At 47.0% G+C, this 20,954-nt stretch overlaps 1 protein-coding gene across 1 annotated transcript in view; it reads right to left on the reverse strand.

Moving 5' to 3' along the window:
- The window catches only part of USP45 (ubiquitin specific peptidase 45), a 478,824-nt gene that overhangs the window by 416,068 nt on the left and 41,802 nt on the right, over positions 1-20,954 (reverse strand). Inside the window, 3 exon segments of the mRNA XM_063917030.1 lie at positions 339-442; positions 13,198-13,367; positions 16,268-16,378. Of these exon segments, the coding sequence (XP_063773100.1) occupies positions 339-442; positions 13,198-13,367; positions 16,268-16,378 (385 nt within the window).

Here is a 20,954-nt window from a genome sequence, read left to right on the forward strand (position 1 = left end):
TCTTTGGTAAGATTGCACAGTGTGTACACTCAATCTCACTTATTCTGGGCTCAAGGTAAATAGTCGGGAAAGTCAGAACTCTTGATGGTCATTCCAGTGTGTACACAGCCTTACTGTCAATCACTTTGCAAATAGTACTTATTCATTATCAGTCCCTTAATGATAAGATCATTTTCTGGATAAAGACATTGCTCTTTGATAGGTACTGTATATCTGATTTGCATGGTGAAGCTGTAGCCTTTTACCCTATGGGTTTATTTAGCAGTCTGAAGACAACTGCTTTCACAACGCTTCTGAGGATAACTCTGTGCACTTTCATACTTTAAGACAATACTTACCAAATAACCCAAGTGCAAAGGTTTATTGCGATGCAGTGAGGATCAGTGCTTGAAGATCGAAAATGTTTCAAGGAGTGCTGGCATTCAGACGTAGAACTACAACCCTAAATAGACACAAAATTAATGAGACTTATAGAAAATATTCTAGCCTACAAGAAGTCTACATGATGCAAAAGCTTTCTTATCGGAGACATGAATTTTTACCAGCTACAAAAATAGGATTTTAATTACCTACCGGTAAATAATTTTCTTGTAGTCCATAAAGGATGTTGGGGAATTATTACAATGGTTATAGATGGGGTCCAAAGGAGCCGATGCACTTTAAATTTCTTCAACTGGGTGTACTGGCCCCTCCCCTCTATGCCCCCTCCCACAGGCAATTATAGGAAAAATAGTGCCCGAAAGAGAAAGGACATACTTGAGAGAAGGAACATAACAACAATGGGGGTAATTCAGAGTTGATCGCAGCAGCAAATTTGTTAGCAGTTGGGTAAAACTATGGGGGTAATTCAGAGTTGATTGCAGCAGCAAATTTGTTAGCAGTTGGGCAAAACCATGGGGGTAATTCCAAGTTGATCGCAGCAGGAATTTTGTTAGCAGTTGGGCAAAACCATGTGCACTGCAGGGGAGGCAGATTTAACATGTGCAGAGAGAGTTAGATTTGGGTGGGTTATTTTATTTCTGTGCAGGGTAAATACTGGCTGCTTTATTTTTACACTGCAAATTAGATTGCAGATTGAACACACCACACCCAAATCTAACTCTCTCTGCACATGTTAAAACTGCCTCCCCTGCAGTGCACATGGTTTTGCCCAACTGCTAACAAAATTCCTGCTGCGATCAACTTGGAATTACCCCCCATGTGCACTGCAGGTGTGGCAGATATAACATTTGCAGAGAAAGTTAGATTTGGGTGGGTTATTTTGTTTCTGTGCAGGGTAAATACTGGCTGCTTTATTTTTATACTGCAATTTAGATTTCCGTTTGAACACACCCCACCCAAATCTAACTCTTTCTGCACGTTATACAGGTTGAGTATCCCATATACGAATATTCCAAAATACGGAATATTCCGAAATACAGAATTTTTTGAGTGAGAGTAAGATAGTGAAACCTTTGTTTTCTGATGGATCAATGTACACAAACTTTGTTTAATACAAAGTTATTAAAAATATTGTATTAAATGACCATCAGGCTGTGTGTATAAGGTGTATATGAAACAAATGAATAGTGTGAATGTACACACACTTTGTTTAATGCGCAATTATTAAAAATATTTGCTATAATTAACATCAGGCTGTGTGTATAAGGTGTATATGAAACATAAATGCATTATGTGATTAGACTTGGGTCCCATCACCATGATATCTCATTATGGTATGCAATTATTCCAAAATACGGAAAAATCCGATATCCAAAATACTTCTGGTCCCAATCATTTTGGATAAGGGATACTCAACCTGTATCTGCCCCCCCTGCAGTGCACATGGTTTTGCCCAACTGCTAACAAATTCCCTGCTGCAATCAACTGTGAATTAGGCCCAATGAGTGGTGAGATTCACACACCAATAACATAAAACGACCAGCAACGGCTGGTAACAAAACAGCAACAGCTGAACAGGTAACCATATAAGAGACAACCTGCAGAAAAGTCAATGCACTGAGGCGGGCGCCCAATATACCTTATTACATTCAAATCCCAGGGTGCCGTGGGCGGCACAAAAGGAGGTTGAATGTGAAGTACCCCTTGCAAGAAGGTCTGAACTTTTGGCAACACTGCCAATTTCTTCTGTAAGAAAATTGAGAGAGCTGAAATCTGGACCTTAATGGAACCCAGATGTAAGCCCTTATCCAAACCAGCCTGCAGGAAACAGAGGAAACATCCCAAGTGGAACTTCGCAGGCGGATACGTGCGTTCCTCGCACCAAGAGACATATCTTCTCCAGATATGATGATAAAGTTTTGACGTCACAGGTTACCTGGCCTACAAAACATGGTAGCAATAACCTTTTTGGAAAGGCCCTTGTGAGCTAGGATGTTCCGCTCAACCTCCATGCCGTCAAACGAAGTCGCCGTAAGTCCAGGTAGACGAACGGTCCTTGTTGAAGAAGATTTCTTCTCAGTGACAGAGGCCAATGGTCTTCGACGGACATGTCCAGAAGATCCGCGTACCACTCCCTCCAAGGCCAATCTAGGGCAATCAGAATTGCCTGGACTCTTTGATTCCTGATTTGCATTAGCACCCTTTGGAGCAATGGAATCGGAGGAAACAGGTAGACCAGACAGTAAGGCCAAGGCGACGTCAGTGCATCTACTGCCCTCGCTTGAGGGTCCCTGGTTCGTAAGTAATACTAATGAAGCTTCTTGTTGAGTCGAGAAGCCATCATGTCTATTTGTGGGCAGCCCCACCAGTTGATAATCTGCTAAAACACCTGATAGTGGAGCCCCCACTCTCCCCGGTGGAGATCTTGACGACTCAGGAAGTCCGCTTCCCAGTTGTCTCCTCCTGGAATGAAGATTGCGGACATTGTTTTCACATTTCTTTCTGCCCAGAGGAGTATCTTTGACACCTCTTGCATGCAGGCCCTGCTTTTTGTCCCTCCTTGCCGATTGATGTACGCCACTACCGTGGCGTTGACCGACTGAACTTGGATCGCGTGATCCCTGAGTAGAGGAGAGGCCAGAATCAGAGCATTGTAGATTGCCCAAAGTTCCAGAATGTTGATCGGAAGTAGGGCTTCGTGGGCTGACCACCTGCCCTGGAACTGATGCCCCTGGGTGAGAGCTCCCCATCCTCTCATACTCGCATCCGTCGTCAGGAGGATCCAATCCTGAATCCCGAAACTTCGACCTTCCAGTAAGTTGGAGGACTGCAGTCACCACAGGAGGGAAATCCTGGCCTGAGGTGACAGCCATATCATCCGGTGCATCTGAAGGTGTGACCCGGACCACTTGCTCAGGAGATCCAATTGAAGAAATGTTCTGGCATGGAACCTTCCACACTGGATCGCCTCGTATAAGGTGACCATCTTCCCCAACAATCTTATGCAAAGATGGATGGATATTCGAGTAGGCCGGTGAACCATTCGGACTAGCTCCTGAAGTGTTCTAGCTTTGTCCTCTGGGAGGAACACTTTCTGGGCCACAGTATCCAACACCATTCCCAGGAACAGGAGTCGCTGAGTTGGCTCCAGGTGGGACTTCTGTAAACTGAGGATCCATCCATGGTGTGATAGACGTTGAATAGTGCGGTCTATATGGAGCAATAAAAGCTCCCTGGATCTCGCTTTTATGAAGAGATCGTCCAGATAAGGGACAGTATTGACCCCCTACCCGGAGTTGGAACATCATCTCCGCCATCACCTTCGTGAACACCCTCGGAGCTGTTGACAGGCCGAAGGGTAGCGCCTGGAACTGGTAGTGATCGTTCAGCAGGGAAAACCTCAGGCAAGCCTGGTGAGGTGGCCAAATTGGGATACGGAGATAGGCGTCCTTTATATCCAGTGAGACCATGAACTTCCTTTCTTCCAGGCATGCAATCACGAACAGATTGAAGTAGTAACCCTTTCCCTGTTGTTGCAGTGGCACTGGAACAATGACTTGGGACTGGACCAATTTTAGGATGGCCTGTTGCAGCGTAACACGTGTATGCTCCAAAGCTGGCAAGCTTGATTTGAAAAATAAGATTTTAAACCTACCGGTAAATCTTTTTCTCGTAGTCCGTAGAGGATGCTGGGACTCCATAAGGACCATGGGGATAGACGGGCTACGCAGGAGACATGGGCACTTTAAGAAAGACTTTAGGCTCTGGGTGTGCACTGGCTCCTCCCTCTATGCCCCTCCTCCAGACCTCCGTTAGAGAAACTGTGCCCAGAGGAGACGGACAGTACAAGGAAAGGATTTTAGGTAATCCAAGGGCAAGATTCATACCAGCCACACCAATCACACCGTATAACTTGTGATATACTATCTAGTTAACAGTATGAAAAACCAATATAGCCTCGGTCCACCACCGATGAAACTATAACATAACCCTTATGTACGCAATAACTATATACAAGCCTTGAATAAGTAGTTCGCACTTGGGACGGGCGCCCAGCATCCTCTACGGACTACGAGAAAAAGATTTACCGGTAGGTTTAAAATCTTATTTTCTCTAACGTCCTAGAGGATGCTGGGACTCCGTAAGGACCATGGGGATTATTTCAAAGCTCCCAAATGGGCGGGAGAGTGCGGATGACTCTGCAGCACCGATTGAGCAAACAGGTGGTCCTCCTCAGCCAGGGTATCAAACTTATAGAACTTTGCAAAGGTGTTTGACCCCGACCAAGTAGCAGCTCGGCACAGCTGTAGTGCCGAGACCCCTCGGGCAGCCGCCCAAGAAGAGCCCACCTTCCTAGTGGAATGGGCCTTAACCAATTTTGGTAACGGCAATCCTGCCGTAGAATGCGCCTGCTGAATCGTGTTACAGATCCAGCGAGCAATAGTCTGCTTTGAAGCAGGGCCGCCAACCTTGTTGGCAGCATACAGGACAAACAGTGCCTCTGTTTTTCTGATCCTAGCCGTTCTGGCCACGTAAATCTTCAAAGCCCTGACCACATCAAGGGACTCGGAATCCTCCAAGTCACGTGTAGCCACAGGCACGACAATAGGCTGGTTCATATGAAATGATGAGACCACTTTAGGTAGGAATTGAGGACGAGTCCGCAATTCCGCCCTATCCATATGAAAAACCAGATAGGGGCTTTTATGTGATAAAGCCGTTAATTCCGAAACTCGCCTAGCCGAAGCTAAGGCTAACAACATGACTACCTTCCAAGTGAGATATTTTAACTCCACCGTTTTGAGTGGTTCAAACCAATGTGACTTAAGGAAACTTAACACCACGTTAAGGTCCCAAGGCGCCACCGGAGGTACAAAAGGAGGCTGAATATGCAGTACTCCCTTCACAAACGTCTGTACTTCAGGAAGAGAGGCCAATTCCTTCTGAAAGAAAATGGATAGGGCCGAAATCTGAACCTTAATGGAGCCTAATTTTAGGCCCAAATTCACTCCAGTTTGTAGGAAGTGAAGGAGACGGCCAAGCTGGAATTCTTCCGTAGGAGCATTCCTGGCCTCACACCAAGAAACATATTTTCGCCATATTTGGTGATAATGTTTTCATGTCACGTCCTTCCTAGCCTTTATTAGTGTAGGAATGACCTAATCCGGAATACCTTTTTTCGCCAGGATCCAGCGTTCAACCGCCATGCCGTCAAACGCAGCAGTGGTAAGTCCTGGAACAGACAGGGCCCCTGTTGCAGCAGGTCCTGTCTTAGAGGAAGAGGCCACGGATCTTCTGTGAGCAACTCCTGCAGCTCCAGATACCAGGTCCTTCGTGGCCATTCTGGATTGTTCTCACTCCTCTTTGTCTTATTATTCTCAACACCTTGGGTATGAGAGGAAGAGGAGGAAATACATAGACCGACCGGTACACCCACGGTGTCACCAGGGCGTCCACAGCTACCGCCAGAGGATCTCTTGACCTGGCGCAATACCTTTTTAGCTTTTTGTTGAGACGGGACGCCATCATGTCTATTTGGGGCACTCCCCACCAACTTGTGATCTGCTTGAAGACTTCCTGATGAAGCCCCCACTCTCCCGGATGCAGATCGTGTCTGCTGAGGAAGTCTGCTTCCCAATTGTCCACTCCCGGAATGAACACTGCTGACAGTGCGCTGACATGATTCTCCGCCCAGCGAAGAACCCTGGTGGCTTCCGCCATTGCCACCCTGCTCCTTGTGCCGCCTTGGCGGTTTACATGAGCCACTGCGGTGACATTGTCTGACTAAATCAGAACTGGTTTGTCGTGAAGTAATGCCTCCGCTTGACGTAGGGTGTTGTATATGGCCCTCAACTCCAGGACGTTGATGTGGAGACAAGTCTCTAAACTTGACCAAAGACCTTGGAAATTTCTTCCCTGTGTGACTGCTCCCCAACCTCGGAGGCTTGCGTCCGTGGTCACCAGGATCCAGTCCTGAATGCCGAACCTGCGGCCCTCTAGGAGGTGAGCACTCTGCAGCCACCACAGGAGAGATACCCTGGCTCTGGGGGACAGGGTGATCCGCCGATGCATATGTAGATGTGACCCGGACCACTTGTCCAGCAGGTCCCATTGGAAGGTTCTCGCATGGAACCTGCCGAAGGGAATGGCTTCGTATGATGCCACCATTTTCCCCAGGACTCGAGTGCAGTGATGCACTGACACCTGTTTTGGCTTCAACAGGTTCCTGACCAGACTCATGAGTTACTGAGCTTTTTCCGTCGGAAGAAAAACCCTTTTCTGGTCTGTGTCCAGAATCAAGCCCAAGAAGGTCAGACGCGTCGTAGGAACCAGCTGCGACTTCGGGATATTGAGAATCCAGCCGTGTTGCTGTAACACCTTCAATGAAAGTGACACGCTGTCCAGTAACTTCTCCCGAGATCTCGCTTTTATGAGGAGATCGTCCAAGTATGGGATAATTGTGACACCTCGCTTGCGCAGGAGCACCATCATTTCCGCCAGTACCTTGGTGAAAATCCTTGGGGCCGTGGAAAGCCCAAACGGCAACGTCTGAAATTGGTAATGACAATCCTGTACCGCAAATCTCAGGAACGCCTGATGAGGTGGAAATATTGGAACATGAAGGTACGCATCCTTTATGTCTAGGGAAACCATAAAATCCCCCCCTTCCAGGCTGGCGATGACCGCTCTGAGCAACTCCATCTTGAACTTGAACCTTTTCAAGTATAGGTTCAGGGATTTTAAATTCAAAATGGGTCTGACCGAACCGTCCGGTTTCGGGACCACAAACAGGTTGAGTAATATCCCCTTCCCTGTTGCAGTAGGGGAACCTTGAGCACCACCTGTTGAAGATACAATTTTTGAATTGCATTTAACACTAACTCCCTCTCTGAGGGAGAAGCTGGCAGAGCCGATTTGAAAAACCGGCGAGGGGGGACCTCTTCGAATTCCAGCTTGTATCCCTGAGAAACAATTTCTATTGCCCAGGGATCCACCTGTGAGAGAACCCAGATGTGGCTGAAAAGTCGAAGACGTGCCCCCACTGGAGCGGACTCCCTCAGGGGAGCCCCAGCGTCATGCAGTGGATTTTGCAGAGGCCGGGGAGGACTTCTGTTCCTGGGAACTAGCTGTGTGCAGCTTTATTCCTCTGCCCTTACCTCTGGCAAGAAAGGACGATCCACGTACTTTTTTGCTTTTATTAGAACGAAAGGACTGCATTTGATAATGAGGCGCTCTCTTAGGCTGTGAGGGAACATAAGGCAAGAAATTCGATTTACCTGCCGTAGCTGTGGAGACGAGGTCCGAGAGGCCTTCTCCAAATAACTCCTCACCTTTGTAAGGCAAAAACTCCATATACCTCTTCGAGTCGGCATCCCCCGTCCACTGTCGGGTCCATAAGACTCGCCTAGCGGAAACAGACATAGCGTTTATTCTGGAACTTAGTAAACAAACATCTCTTTGAGCATCCCTTATATATAATACAGCATCTTTTATATGCCCTAGGGTCATTAAAATGGTATCCTTATCTAGGGTCTCAATCTCCGCTGATAAGGAATCAGTCCATGCAGCCACAGCACTACAAACCCAGGCCGACGCCATTGCCGGTCTAAGTATTGTACCAGAATGTGTGTAAATGGACTTCATGGTAACCTCCTGCTTGCGATCAGCAGCATCCTTGAGGGTAGCTGTATCTTGGGATGGCAGCGCTATCTTTTTTGATAAGCGTGTCAATGCCTTGTCCACCTTAGGAGAGGATTCCCATCGTATCCTATCCTTTTGCGGGAAAGGATACGCCATAAGAATCCTTTTGGGAACCTGCAGTTTCTTGTCTGGGGTTTCCCAAGCCTTTTCGCATAATTCGTTCAGCTCATACGAGGATGGAAAGGTGACCTCAGGCTTTTTCTCTTTATACATGTGTACCCTCGTGTCAGGGACAGGGGGTTCCTCTGTGATATGCAAAACCTCTTTTATTGCAATAATCATATATCGAATACCCTTAGCCACTTTTGGCTGTAATTTTGCATCATCGTAGTCGACACTGGAGTCTGAATCCGTGTCGGTATCTGTGTCAACTATTTGGGATAGTGTGCGCTTCTGAGACCCCGAAGGACTCGGCGACATTGGGACAGACATGGTTTGACTTCCTGACTGTTCCCTAGCCTCAGCTTTGTCTAATCTTTTGTGCAATAAATTCACATTAGCACTTAAGACATTTCACATATCCATCCAGTCAGGTGTCGGCGCTGCCGACGGAGACCTTGCATTCATACACTCCCCCTCCTCCTTAGGTGAGCCTTCAACCTCATACATGTCGACACACGCGTACCGACACACCCCACACACACACAGGGAAGCTCTTTTCTGAAGACAGGTTCCCCACCAGGCCCTTTGGAGAGACAGAGAGAGAGTATGCCAGCACACACCCCAGCGCTATATGACCCAGGAAAAAAACAAAGAATGTTTTACCCAGTAGCGCTGTTATAACTTTATACACGCCAATTATGTGCCCCCCCCTCTTGAAAAACCCACTGTCACCGTCAGTAAGCAGGGGAGAGTCCGGGGAGCTTCCTCTCAGCGCTGTGCTGTGGAGAAAATGGCGCTGGTGAGTGCTGAGGAAGAAGCCCCGCCCCCTCAGCGGTGGGCTTCTGTCCCGCTCAAAATCTATCAAAACATGGCGGGGGCTCTTTATATACATGTACAGTGCCCAGCTGTACATGTATATATATACTTTTGCCATAGGAGAGGTTTATACTGCTGCCCAGGGCGACTCCCCTGCTCCCTGCACCCTTACAGTGACCGGAGTGTGTGAGGTGAACGGGAGCAATGGCGCACAGCTTCACCGCTGTGCGTTACCTCTATGAAGATCAGACGTCTTCTGCCGCCTCTGAAGTCTTCTTTCTTCTCATACTCACCCGGCTTCTATCTTCTGGCTCTGCGAGGAGGACGGCGGCGCGGCTCTGGGACGGACGGCAACGATGAAACCTGCGTACCAATCCCTCTGGAGCTAATGGTGTCCAGTAGCCTAAGAAACAGGACCTTGAAACTCAGAGAAGTAGGGCTGTTTCTCTCTCCTCAGTTCCTCGATGCAGGGAGTCTGTTGCCAGCAGGCTCCCTGAAAATAAAAAACCTAACCAAAATACTTTCTTACAGGAAACTCAGGAGAGCTCCCTGCAGTGCACCCATCTCCTCTGGGCACAGTATCAAACTGAGGTCTGGAGGAGGGGCATAGAGGGAGGAGCAAGTGCACACCCAGAGCCTAAAGTCTTTCTTAAAGTGCCCATGTCTCCTGCGGAGCCCGTCTATCCCCATGGTCCTTACGGAGTCCCAGCATCCTCTAGGACGTTAAGAGAAAAATCATTGGGGAGGAGCGCTGTCGAACTCCGGCTTGTAGCCCTGAGAAATGAGGTCCTTTACACAGGTATCCTTGCGGGGGCATTCCCAGATGCGGCTGAAGTGACACATCCAAACTCCCACCTCAAGTTGCCCTCGGGGTGGGTGGGCACCATCATGCTGAGGCCTTAGTGAAAGCTGAACTGGTGCTCTCCTGAGAACATGCGATTGCTGGTTTTCTTGTCTTACCTCTGGTGCCTCTAGCCGCATTGGAGGCACCTCTGGCCCTAGACCTAAATCTGTTAGACCGAAAGGACTGGGTAGACGGCCCCGGGTAGGAACGTCTAGCCGGCGGGGCCCCAGAGGGGAGAAACATGTTTTTCCCCACAGTAACTTTAGAAATCCACGTATCGAATTCCACCCTGAAGAGCCAATCCCCTGAAAAAGTAAGAGACTCTACACTGCGCTTGGACTCTGCATCCACTATACACTGACGCAACCACAAAGCTCTGCGCGCCGACACTGCCATAGCAGTGGTCCTAGCATTAATATTGCCTATCTCCTTGAGAGAGTCACACAGGACACGTGCAGTGTCCTGAATGTGTTTTAGGAGAGTCACCATAGTGACCAGGGACATATCCCCTGAGAGGCCCTCTTGAATTTGAGTAGCCCACGTATGAATGGCATGAGTCATCCAGCAACCTGCTATGACCGGGATTTGTGATATGCCTGCTGCTGTGTAGACAGACTTCAGTGTAGTCTCTATTTTTCTATCCCCGGGGTCCTTTATGGTAAAGGAGCCCGGAGCTGGCAGTACCGGCTTTTTAGATAGGTGACTGATATGTCAACAGCCGGGGGTTCTTCCCAGATTTTCCTGCCTTCAGGAGCAAATGGGAAAGTGTGCAAAAACCGAAACAGCATACCAAAAATAATAAAGTTTTAAAAGAAACTGAAGAAAACTCTCTGGAGCTCCAGAGTGTGCATCTTCTCCTCAGGGCACATTTTCTAAACTGCCTGTGGGAGGGGGCATAGAGGGGAGGAGCCAGAACACACAGTTGAAGAAATTTAAAGTGCACCGGCTCCTTTGGACCTCGTCTATACCCCATCGTACTAATTCCCCAATATCCCTTATGCATGCTAGAGAATTTCATTTCTAGAAATGTTGGCGTATCAAATTCAAATGCGGGAATTTATAATGCTTGTGAAAATAAGGTTTAGATGACACCACACAGCCACATTAAGTGTCTCTCTACTACCCCTTGTTTTGGATGAAAGGTATTATTAATTCTGGAGAATCACATTTTTTAACATACAACTTATGAAACTTTTAAAAGGTTTGAAATTATTTATATATTTAATACAACAATAAGTATATAATATGTACCCAAATGTGTAACTGCAAACAATGTAATTAAACAGCTGGTTTGAATCCTCCTGTATCTATGGTATATGACTAATACAAGGTCAACAATGGGATGTGCCAGAGCTCATTATAAATAGAATTGGCAAAAGTATGAGAAGTTGAAATAGGGGCTATAATTTAATACACGTATCATATAAATAAACACATATTACATTTCATGTTACATACATGATTTTCCAATAGTATAGGGGGGCTAAAAATCATTATTACTTTATTAAATATTCTTTTATCTACTAACAGTCATTGTAAAATATTATTAACCCGAAGTACTCATATTCATATGATACAACTCAACCTAATCTTAGAATAAAAGGAATGCAGTGTTTTAAGTGTGAGATTTGCTATGGTATAATCCAACTAGTTACCAGCCGGTCAAAATGATGGAACAACATAACAGTAATGTCAGCGGTGGTGGTTATGCGCGGCCGAATGAAAAAACTCTTGAATTGCTCCATTGGGCACCATCTAGTGCATAGGTCTGCAAACTCGGTCCGCATTACCCCCCCAGTGCATGTTTTGCAGGTAACCCAGTAGGTGCAATATGTGTATTAATTACTCACAGACACATTTTAAAAGGTCCGCAGGTGGAGTTAATTATTTCACTTGTGATTCGGTGAGTAGACCTGAAAAACCTGCACCGTGTGGGGTAATGAGGACCGAGTTTGCAGACCTATGATCTAGTGGCTTGCAGTGTGAACACTTGAATTCCAACAATAGAGAAGAAGAGCAGTGTTAGCCTTTTATTATATAGGATTCTACCCAGCAGATTACGTATGCATGGACAATTCTCAGATAAAAGTAGGGCTCTGCCGTTTCTCCATTTTCTCGGGACTGACTTTCCTTACAGGAGTTGGTTGGTTGCTATGGACAACTACTCACTTTTATCTCTCCTGAAGGTTTGACACATTTCCCCTTAAATGAACAACATTCTAGCGCATATTAACATTTTAATTTTCCTTGTGTCACCCCTAGTCAAAGGAGCGTCCAAATCCGACTGTCGGATTTGGCTGCTCCCGTGTCCCGCTGCTGCTGTCAGCAGCGGGGGCAGCTGTCAGAGGCGCCGGGGGATGAGAGCTGTCAGCGGCGCCGGCCGCCTGGAGCAAGAGATGTCTTCGGCGCCGGGAGCAGGTGCTGTCTGTGGCGCCGGGGGGGAGAGCAGCGGAGGAGACGGATTGGACGGGGGAGCAGCGGCTGCGGCTCACGGCAGCGTCCTCCCGGCTCCAGCAAGCGGGACGTCGCTTGCTGGAGCCGGGTGGACGCTGCCGCTGGGTCCCTGCTCTCCCCGCTGCTCCCCCGTCTCCTGCTCTCAACTCACTCATCTCAATCCAGCTTTTTTTAAAGTCGGATTGAGATTGTCGGAAACGGGGCTAAAACCTGTCGGGTTTGGCCCCGCTTCCGACAATGCACGCTGATCGGCGGTGTCGGGTTTCCAGACTTGTCGGAATAAATGGGGCCATAATGAATAGGTCGGAACCCCTTCCGACCTAAAACTGTCGGAAGCTGCTGTCTTTCCGACAAGACAGCAGCTTCCGACAGTTATTGAATATACCCCTAAGTGTTATAAGAGTACAAATGCCACTATCCACATCTGGTTGAATTGATTACATTATGTATGTGTGGTGGCACTCGTCGATGTGACTAGGGAAGCAGCCGCAGGAGCGTATGTAAAGTAATAATGCAGTTGAAATGAGGGATTTATTTACAAAGTATCAGGTTATAAAATACGGCACTTCTGATCATGTTATGCCCAAAATTTGAAAGGGCAATGCTTTTACTGGCCGTGTTCTGCTAGTAAAAGCATTGCCCTTTTAATTTTCGGGCATGAACACAATCACAACCGCAGGGTTTTACAACTTGGCGCTCACTAAATAAACCCCAAGGTAAGAATCGGTGGTATGTAGAGAGCAGATGCCTGTGGTGCCTAATACCTTTCAACTACCATATAGAAAAATGAAATCACTTTTTAAACTTGAACAATTGTCAAGTAACATGTGTATCCAAGTATTCTGCTTGTAAACCATGGGACTTATTATTATATTTGCATGTAATGTGTACATTTTTACCTGATAACCACACTTAAGACACAGCCAAACATCAGCCGGGGCAGTGAGGTCTCCTTCCTTTATTCTCCTCTCCTTCATACATTCTGTGCATGTGGACCACACGCTATCAGACACTGCTCTCTTCACCTGATTCACATCCACTGCTTTGCTCACATGGTGGCAGGTTAGACCTGTAAAAAAAATGGTTCCCATTTCCATTCTATTAAACTGTCTCCTAACCACTTTTATGCTAACCACATATACAGCAATATCTGCGGCAAATCAGACAACTTACCTGATCTTTCTGCATGTGTGCACAAAGACGACTGGCTTACTGTAGAATGACCCAGGTGAAATCACACTGTTCAATACATGTCATGTCTGAACTGTTATTTCTGAGTTCCACAGACCAAAGTTCAATACTTATTATTTTTAAGCAAGTAACATACATTTGATGGATGGTCGGCAAATTATTTGCAGCAAAAACAATTTACCTTTGTTTTTAAGTTGCACTTATCTGTTCTTTTTTAACGTATTTTATTTGTTAACATTTACTTACTGTGGCATAAAGAAAGTTTTTGCCCCATTTCAGATTTCTTTGATTTATGCGTTTTTGTCACAGTTAATTATTTCAGACCTTCAAACAAAGTTGAATATAAGACACAGACAGCCTTATTAAACATAAAATCCAGGTGTTGAATTGCTCATTTCATTTAATGAAGAAAATAATACCCCGTTCAGATTGCCATTGCCGGGTCGCACCTGGGAATTGGATACGGGTTCTGCCTGGGTGTGACCCGGCATTGGACCTGTGCAGTGTGAACAGGGTGGCTTCCCGACCCGGCAATGGGACAGGGACAGAGGCAGCATCGGGGGAGGGTGCGGAGGCGGCGCTGGAGATGAGATCTCTGCACCGCCTCTCCCTGTGCTGTGAACGGGTAGCAGGTTGCATCGACCCGGGTAACCCGTTCACACTGCGCCTGACCCGGTAATAACCCAGGAATAACCCTTCTTTATTCCCAGGTTGAATTACCGGGTCAAGCAACCCGGGAATTCGGCAGTGACACGTTCATACTGCACAGTGACCCGTGTCGACCCGGCAAAATATCGGGTCGATACAAGGTTATTTGTGCAGTGTGAGCGGGGTATAAGTTATCCAACACTTATATTGAAAATGAATTGCCCTCCCTAAACTTAATAACTGGTTGTGCTACCTTCAGCAGCGATAACTGCAACCAAACACTTCCGATCAAAGAAGACCAGTCTTTCACACTGCTGTGGAGGAATTCTGTCCCACTCTTCTTTGCAGAACTGCTTTAATTCAGCCACACTGGAGGGTTTTCGAGCCTGAAATGCCTGTTTAAGGTCCTGCCACAGAATCTAATTAAATTCAAGTAAGGACTAGGCCACTCCAAAACTTTCATTTTCAGCCATTCAGAGGTTGTTCTCTTGCTACGTAATCCAAGTGCATTTCAGTTTCAGATGATTGACTGGACAAACTCCCTCAGAATTGTCTGATAGAGAACTGAAGTCATAATTCAGTCAATTATATCAAATCGCCTAGGTCCTGAAGCAGCAAAGCATCCCCACACAAACACACTGCCAAGATCATGTTTGACAGATGGTATGATGTCCTTATTGTGAAATGCTATGTTACGCCAGATGTGATGTGATGGGACCCATGCCTTTCAAAAAGTTCAATTTTTGACTCATCTGTCCACAGAACATTAGCCCAAAGAGGTTTGGTGGTTATCATTGTGTTTTTGTGGCAAATGTGAGAAGTCTTTATGTTTCCTTAAGTTAGCAGTGGTTTTTCGGCTTGCAACTCTCCCATGGATAAAATTTTTGCCCAGTCTCTTCCTTATGCTGGAAACATGAACCCTGTGTTCTTTTGTGACTTCTTGGATGAGCCGTTGGTCCACTCTTGGAGGAATTTTGGTAGGCCTGCCACTCCTGGGAAGATACACTACTGTTTCAGGTTTTCTCCATTTGGGGATAACTCTCACTGTGGTTTACTCGAGCCCCAGAGCCTTAGAAATGGCTTGTAACACTTTCCAGATGGATATATTTCAAAAACTTTAATTCTCATGTCTTCTGGATATTTTTTTCATTGCTGGAAAATTTCTATTTCAGTAAACTTATCAAACTATGCCTTTAAACCGGGACACTCGTGAATTACACATGTTCTGTGGCTGATTAAAACTAGGTGAAATGCAGGCTTGAAAACAGCCAGCCACAGAACCTGTGTAATTCATGTGATAGTATGGCAAGCCGAACTGTTTAGAATCAACAGGACTGACAATAATCAAGCCTGATTTTGTCTAGTCTAATTGAAACCATTTATCAATTAAATTGGGTTCATTTACTATTTCACACAGGGCCTGTTGGTGTTGGATAACTTTTTTCTCTTCAATTAACTTAATTTATAATTTTGTGTTTGCTCAGGATGTCTTTAGGGGAGATGTAAATGTCCTGGAGAGTGATAAAGTGGACGGACATAAAGTATCAGCCAATCAGCTCCTAGCTGCCATGTTACAGGCTGTGTTTGAAAAATTAGTCATACCCCTTATATACCATGCATTGGAATCCCGGGTTTTTGCATGTGAACGCGCATCAACCCGCGATTTCTGTATGCAAACAACCTGGATCTAAGTACCGCGTACATGACCCTGCTCCAGGGTCATGGAGTGGAAACCCAGGAATTTGTCGGCTTGCCAGATTCTGCAAATTTCCAGGTCACATGTCTGAAAGCAGTATTAGAATCTGATTGGGTGGTAGTTTAACTCTCCACTTTATCTCTTGTCAAAGCTTAGTACATCTGCCGCTCCGTCTTCTTTTCAGTTTTGTTTAAAGATCCGAAACAATTAAGTGTGACAAATATGCAAAAATGTAAGAAATCAGGAAGGGGGCAAAAACTTTTTCACACCACTGTATAATCGCTCCAGCATATTCTGTTGTGCTTTACAATTTCTTAACATAAGACAGTTTTGCTGGAAAAAAAAAATCACATAGCAGTTGTTTAAATAATCAGAAGCCTATACATGAATAGAAAATGTGACTTTGATCATATTATAACTAAGAGTAATCATACCAACAATGTCATCTGAGGAATCCTCATCTGGAGGTCCGCTGGTTTTCCTACTCCTCCTTGCTTTCTCAGGAACTCCGCATGATGATTGTTCTTTCACTCTCATTTCTTGCTCTATACATAAAATAAATAAATAAAAACATTTAATGGGGCGATTACTTTAGCAGCTCAGCTATGTGTTTGTGGCGTCATAGTCTAGAGGCATCAGCGCCTCTGTTTCCTGCTGACCTCCGGGCCCACCAGAATTAGAGGGGGCCTAGGGTCACTAGGACTTAGCGACACTAGCAGCTGATGCCGTGTAGAGATGAGGGGAGGGAAGGGGTGAGTGGAGATAGAGGAGGGCGGGAGGCAGGAGGAGAGAGATTAGCTTCCAAAGGGACATAGGGCTTAATTCATATCTGATCGCAAAAGAAAAATCTCTCTCTAATGGGCAAAGCCATTGTAGGTGTGGCAGGTGGGTGGTCTTCAGGTTGCCGGCTGTCGGGATCCCGGCGCACAGTATACCAGCGCCGGAATCCCGACAGTCGGCATACCGACACTTTTTCTCCCTCGTGGGGGTCCACGACCCCCCTGGAGGGAGAATAGATAGCGTGGTGTGCATAGCGCGCCACCGTGCCCGCAAGGGGCTCATTTGCGCTCACCACGCTGTCGGTATGCCGCGGTCGGGCTTCCGGCGCTGGTATGCTCGTCGCTGGGAGCCCGGCCGCCGGCATACCGTACTACACCCGTGGCAGATATAACATTTGCAGAGTTAGATTTGGGTGGGTTATTTTGTTTCTGTGCAGGGTAAATACTGGCTGCTTTATTTTTACACTGCAAATTAGATTTCAGTTTGAACACACTCTCTCTCTCTGCACGTTATATCTGCCCCCTCTGCAGTGCACATGTGGGGGGGGGGGGGGGGGTCATTCCAACCTGATCGTAGCTGTGTTAAATTTAGCACAGCTATGTTCACCCAGCACAGGGCTAGTCCGCTCCGCATGTCAGGCCAACACGCCCCCCCCCCCCGCACAAGTACAAAAGCATCGCACAGCGGTGATGCTTTTGTAATTGAAGAGTAACTCCCAGCCAGCGCAGCTCCTGCGGCTGGCCGGGAGTTACTTGTCGCCTGCCCTGGGTCGCAGCCGCTGCGGCCCGCCCCCCACACGGTCCAGCCATGCCTGCATTGGCTGGACCGTGCCCACACAATTGGCGGCACGGCGCCTCCCGCCCAGCGACCGCATGTGCCTGTTAATCAGGCAGAGGCGATCGTTAGGTAACGACAGCCGTTGGCTGCCAGCCATGCGCCGGTGCACTGCGGCGCCGGCGCAAGCGCAGTTCTGACCTGATTGCTGCGCTGCAATAAACTGCAGCAAGCGATCAGGTCACAATGACCCCCATGGTTTTGACCATTAGAGAAAAAATGTTGCTGCTGCGATCAGGTCTGAATTAGGCCCACAGCTCAGTTGTGGCTCGTCCCTGGGGAGGTGCCAGCCATTAGGAGCAGAGCTAATATTCCTGGCTAGCCAATACAAGGAACAAATACAGCAACAAATGCAGTACACCAATCAGAGAGTAGTGCACGTTTGGTCCACTGACAAAAGAGAAACTTGGGCTCCAAAAAATAAACCAGCTTCCCACCAGGACTTTGAAATCAGAAGGATTATGTAAGTTTAATAACCCTGCACTACATCATGTACGTGTGTGTGCCATATATATATATATATATATATATATATATATATATATAATTGTAAGCTTGCCCAGTTTTGTTCTATTATTGTTGTTCTAATAGCAAAGCACAACAGAATATGTGCTGTGCTATATAAGAAACTGGTGTGTGTGTGTGTGTGTGTGTGTGTGTGTGTGTGTGTGTGTGTGTGTGTGTGTGTGTGTGTGTGCGTGCGTGCGTGTCGAAAGGTGCTAATAATAAGATTTTAAACCTACCGGTAAATCTTTTTCTCGTAGTCCGTAGAGGATGCTGGGACTCCGTAAGGACCATGGGGATAGACGGTCTCCGCAGGTGACATGGGCACTTTAAGAAAGACTTTGAATCTGTGTGTGCACTGGCTCCTCCCTCTATGCCCCTCCTCCAGACCTCAGTTAGAGAAACTGTACCCAGAGGAGACGGACAGTATGAGGAAAGGATTTTTGTTAATCCAAGGGCAAGATTCATACCAGCCACACCAATCACACCGTATAACTTGTGATATACTAACCAGTTAACAGTATAAAACCAACATGGCATCAGTCCAAGACCGATGAAAACTATAACATAACCCTTATGTAAGTAAAACTATATACAAGTCTTGCAGAAGAAGTCCGCACTTGGGACGGGCGCCCAGCATCCTCTACGGACTACGAGAAAAAGATTTACCGGTAGGTTTAAAATCTTATTTTCTCTAACGTCCTAGAGGATGCTGGGACTCCGTAAGGACCATGGGGATTATACCAAATCTCCCAAACAGGCGGGAGAGTGCGGATGACTGCAGCACCGATTGAGCAAACAGGAGGTCCTCCTCAGCCAGGGTATCAAACTTATAGAACTTTGCAAAGGTGTTTGACCCCGACCAAGTAGCAGCTCGGCACAGCTGTAGTGCCGAGACCCCTCGGGCAGCCGCCCAAGATGAGCCCACCTTCCTAGTGGAATGGGCCTTAATCGATTTTGGTAACGGCAATCCTGCCGTAGAATGCGCCTGCTGAATCGTGTTACAGATCCAGCGAGCAATAGTCTGCTTTGAAGCAGGGCCGCCAACCTTGTTGGCTGCATACAGGACAAACAGTGCATCTGTTTTTCTGATCCTAGCCGTTCTGGCCACGTCAATTTTCAAAGCCCTGACCACATCAAGGGACTCGGAATCCTCCAAGTCACGTGTAGCCACAGGCATGACAATAGGTTGGTTCATATGAAAGGATGAGACCACCTTAGGTAGGAATTGAGGACAGGTCCGCAATTCCGCTCTATCCATATGGAAAACCAGATAGGGGCTTTTATGTGATAAAGCCGTTAATTCCGAAACTCGCCTAGCCGAAGCCAAGGCTAACAACATGACCACCTTCCAAGTGAGATATTTCAACTCCACTGTTCTAAGTGGTTCAAACCAATGTGACTTAAGGAAACTTAACACCATGTTAAGGTCCCAAGGCGCCACCGGAGGTACAAAAGGAGGCTGAATATGCAGTACTCCCTTCACAAAAGTCTGTACTTCAGGTAGAGAGGCCAATTCCTTTTGAAAGAAAATGGATAAGGCCGAAATCTGAACTTTAATGGAGCCTAATTTTAGGCCCAAATTCACTCCAGTTTGTAGGAAGTGAAGAAAACGGCCTAGATGGAATTCTTCCGTAGGAGCATTCCTGGCCTCACACCAAGAAACATATTTTCGCCATATTCGGTGATAATGTTTAGATGTCACGTCATTCCTAGCCATTATTAGCGTAGGAATTACCTCATCCGGAATACCTTTTTCCGCTAGGATCCGGCGTTCAACCGCCATGCCGTCAAACGCAGCCGCGGTAGGTCTTGGAACAGACAGGGACCCTGTTGCAACAGGTCCTGTCTTAAAGGAAGAGGCCACAGATCTTCTGTGAGCATTTCCTGCGGATACGGATAACAGGCCCTTCGTGGCCAATCCGGAACAATGATTATTGTTCTCACTCCTCTTTTTCTTATTATTCTCAACACCTTGGGTATGAGAGGAAGAGGAGGGAATACATAGAACGACTGGAACACCCACGGTGTCACTAGGGCGTCCACAGCTACCGCCTGAGGATCTCTTGACCTGGCGCAATACCTTTGTAGCTTTTTGTTGAGATGGGACGCCATCATGTCTATTTGGGGCAGTCCCCACCGACTTGCAATCTGTGCGAAGACTTCCAGATGAAGTCCCCACTCTCCCGGATGCAGGTCGTGTCTGCTGAGGAAGTCTGCTTCCCAGTTGTCCACTCCCGGAATGAACACTGCTGACAGTGCGCTTACATGATTCTCCGCCCAGCGAAGAATTCTGGTGGCTTCCGCCATCGCCACTCAGCTCCTTGTGCCGCCCTGGCGGTTTACATGAGCTACTGCGGTGACGTTGTCTGACTGGATCAGAACTGGTCGGTCGCGAAGTAAGGTCTCCGCTTGACTTAGGGCGTTGTATATGGCCCTTAGTTCCAGGATGTTGATGTGAAGACAAGTCTCTTGACTTGACCAAAGGCCTTGGAAATTTCTTCCCTGTGTGACTGCTCCCCAACGTCGGAGGCTCGCGTCCGTGGTCACCAGGATCCGATCCTGAATGCCGAACCTGCGGCCCTCTAGAAGGTGAGCACTCTGCAGCCACCACAGGAGAGATACCCTGGCCCTGGGGGACAGGGTGATCCGCTGATGCATTTGCAGATGTGACCCGGACCATTTGTCCAATAGGTCCCATTGGAAAGTCCTTGCATGGAACCTGCCGAAGGGAATGGCTTCGTACGTCGCCACCATTATTCCCAGGACTTGAGTGCAATGATGCACTGACACCTGTTTTGGCTTCAACAGGTTCTTGACTAGAGTCATGAGTTCCTGAGCTTTTTCTATCGGAAGAAAAACCCTTTTCTGGTCTGTATCCAGAATCATGCCCAAGAAGGTCAGACGAGTCGTAGGAACCAACTATGACTTCGGGATATTGAGAATCCAGCCGTGTTTCTGTAACACCTTCAGTGAAAGTGACACGCTGTTCAACAACTGCTC

The sequence above is a fragment of the Pseudophryne corroboree genome, chromosome 4 (assembly GCF_028390025.1).
Source record: "Pseudophryne corroboree isolate aPseCor3 chromosome 4, aPseCor3.hap2, whole genome shotgun sequence".
NCBI lineage: Eukaryota > Metazoa > Chordata > Amphibia > Anura > Myobatrachidae > Pseudophryne > Pseudophryne corroboree.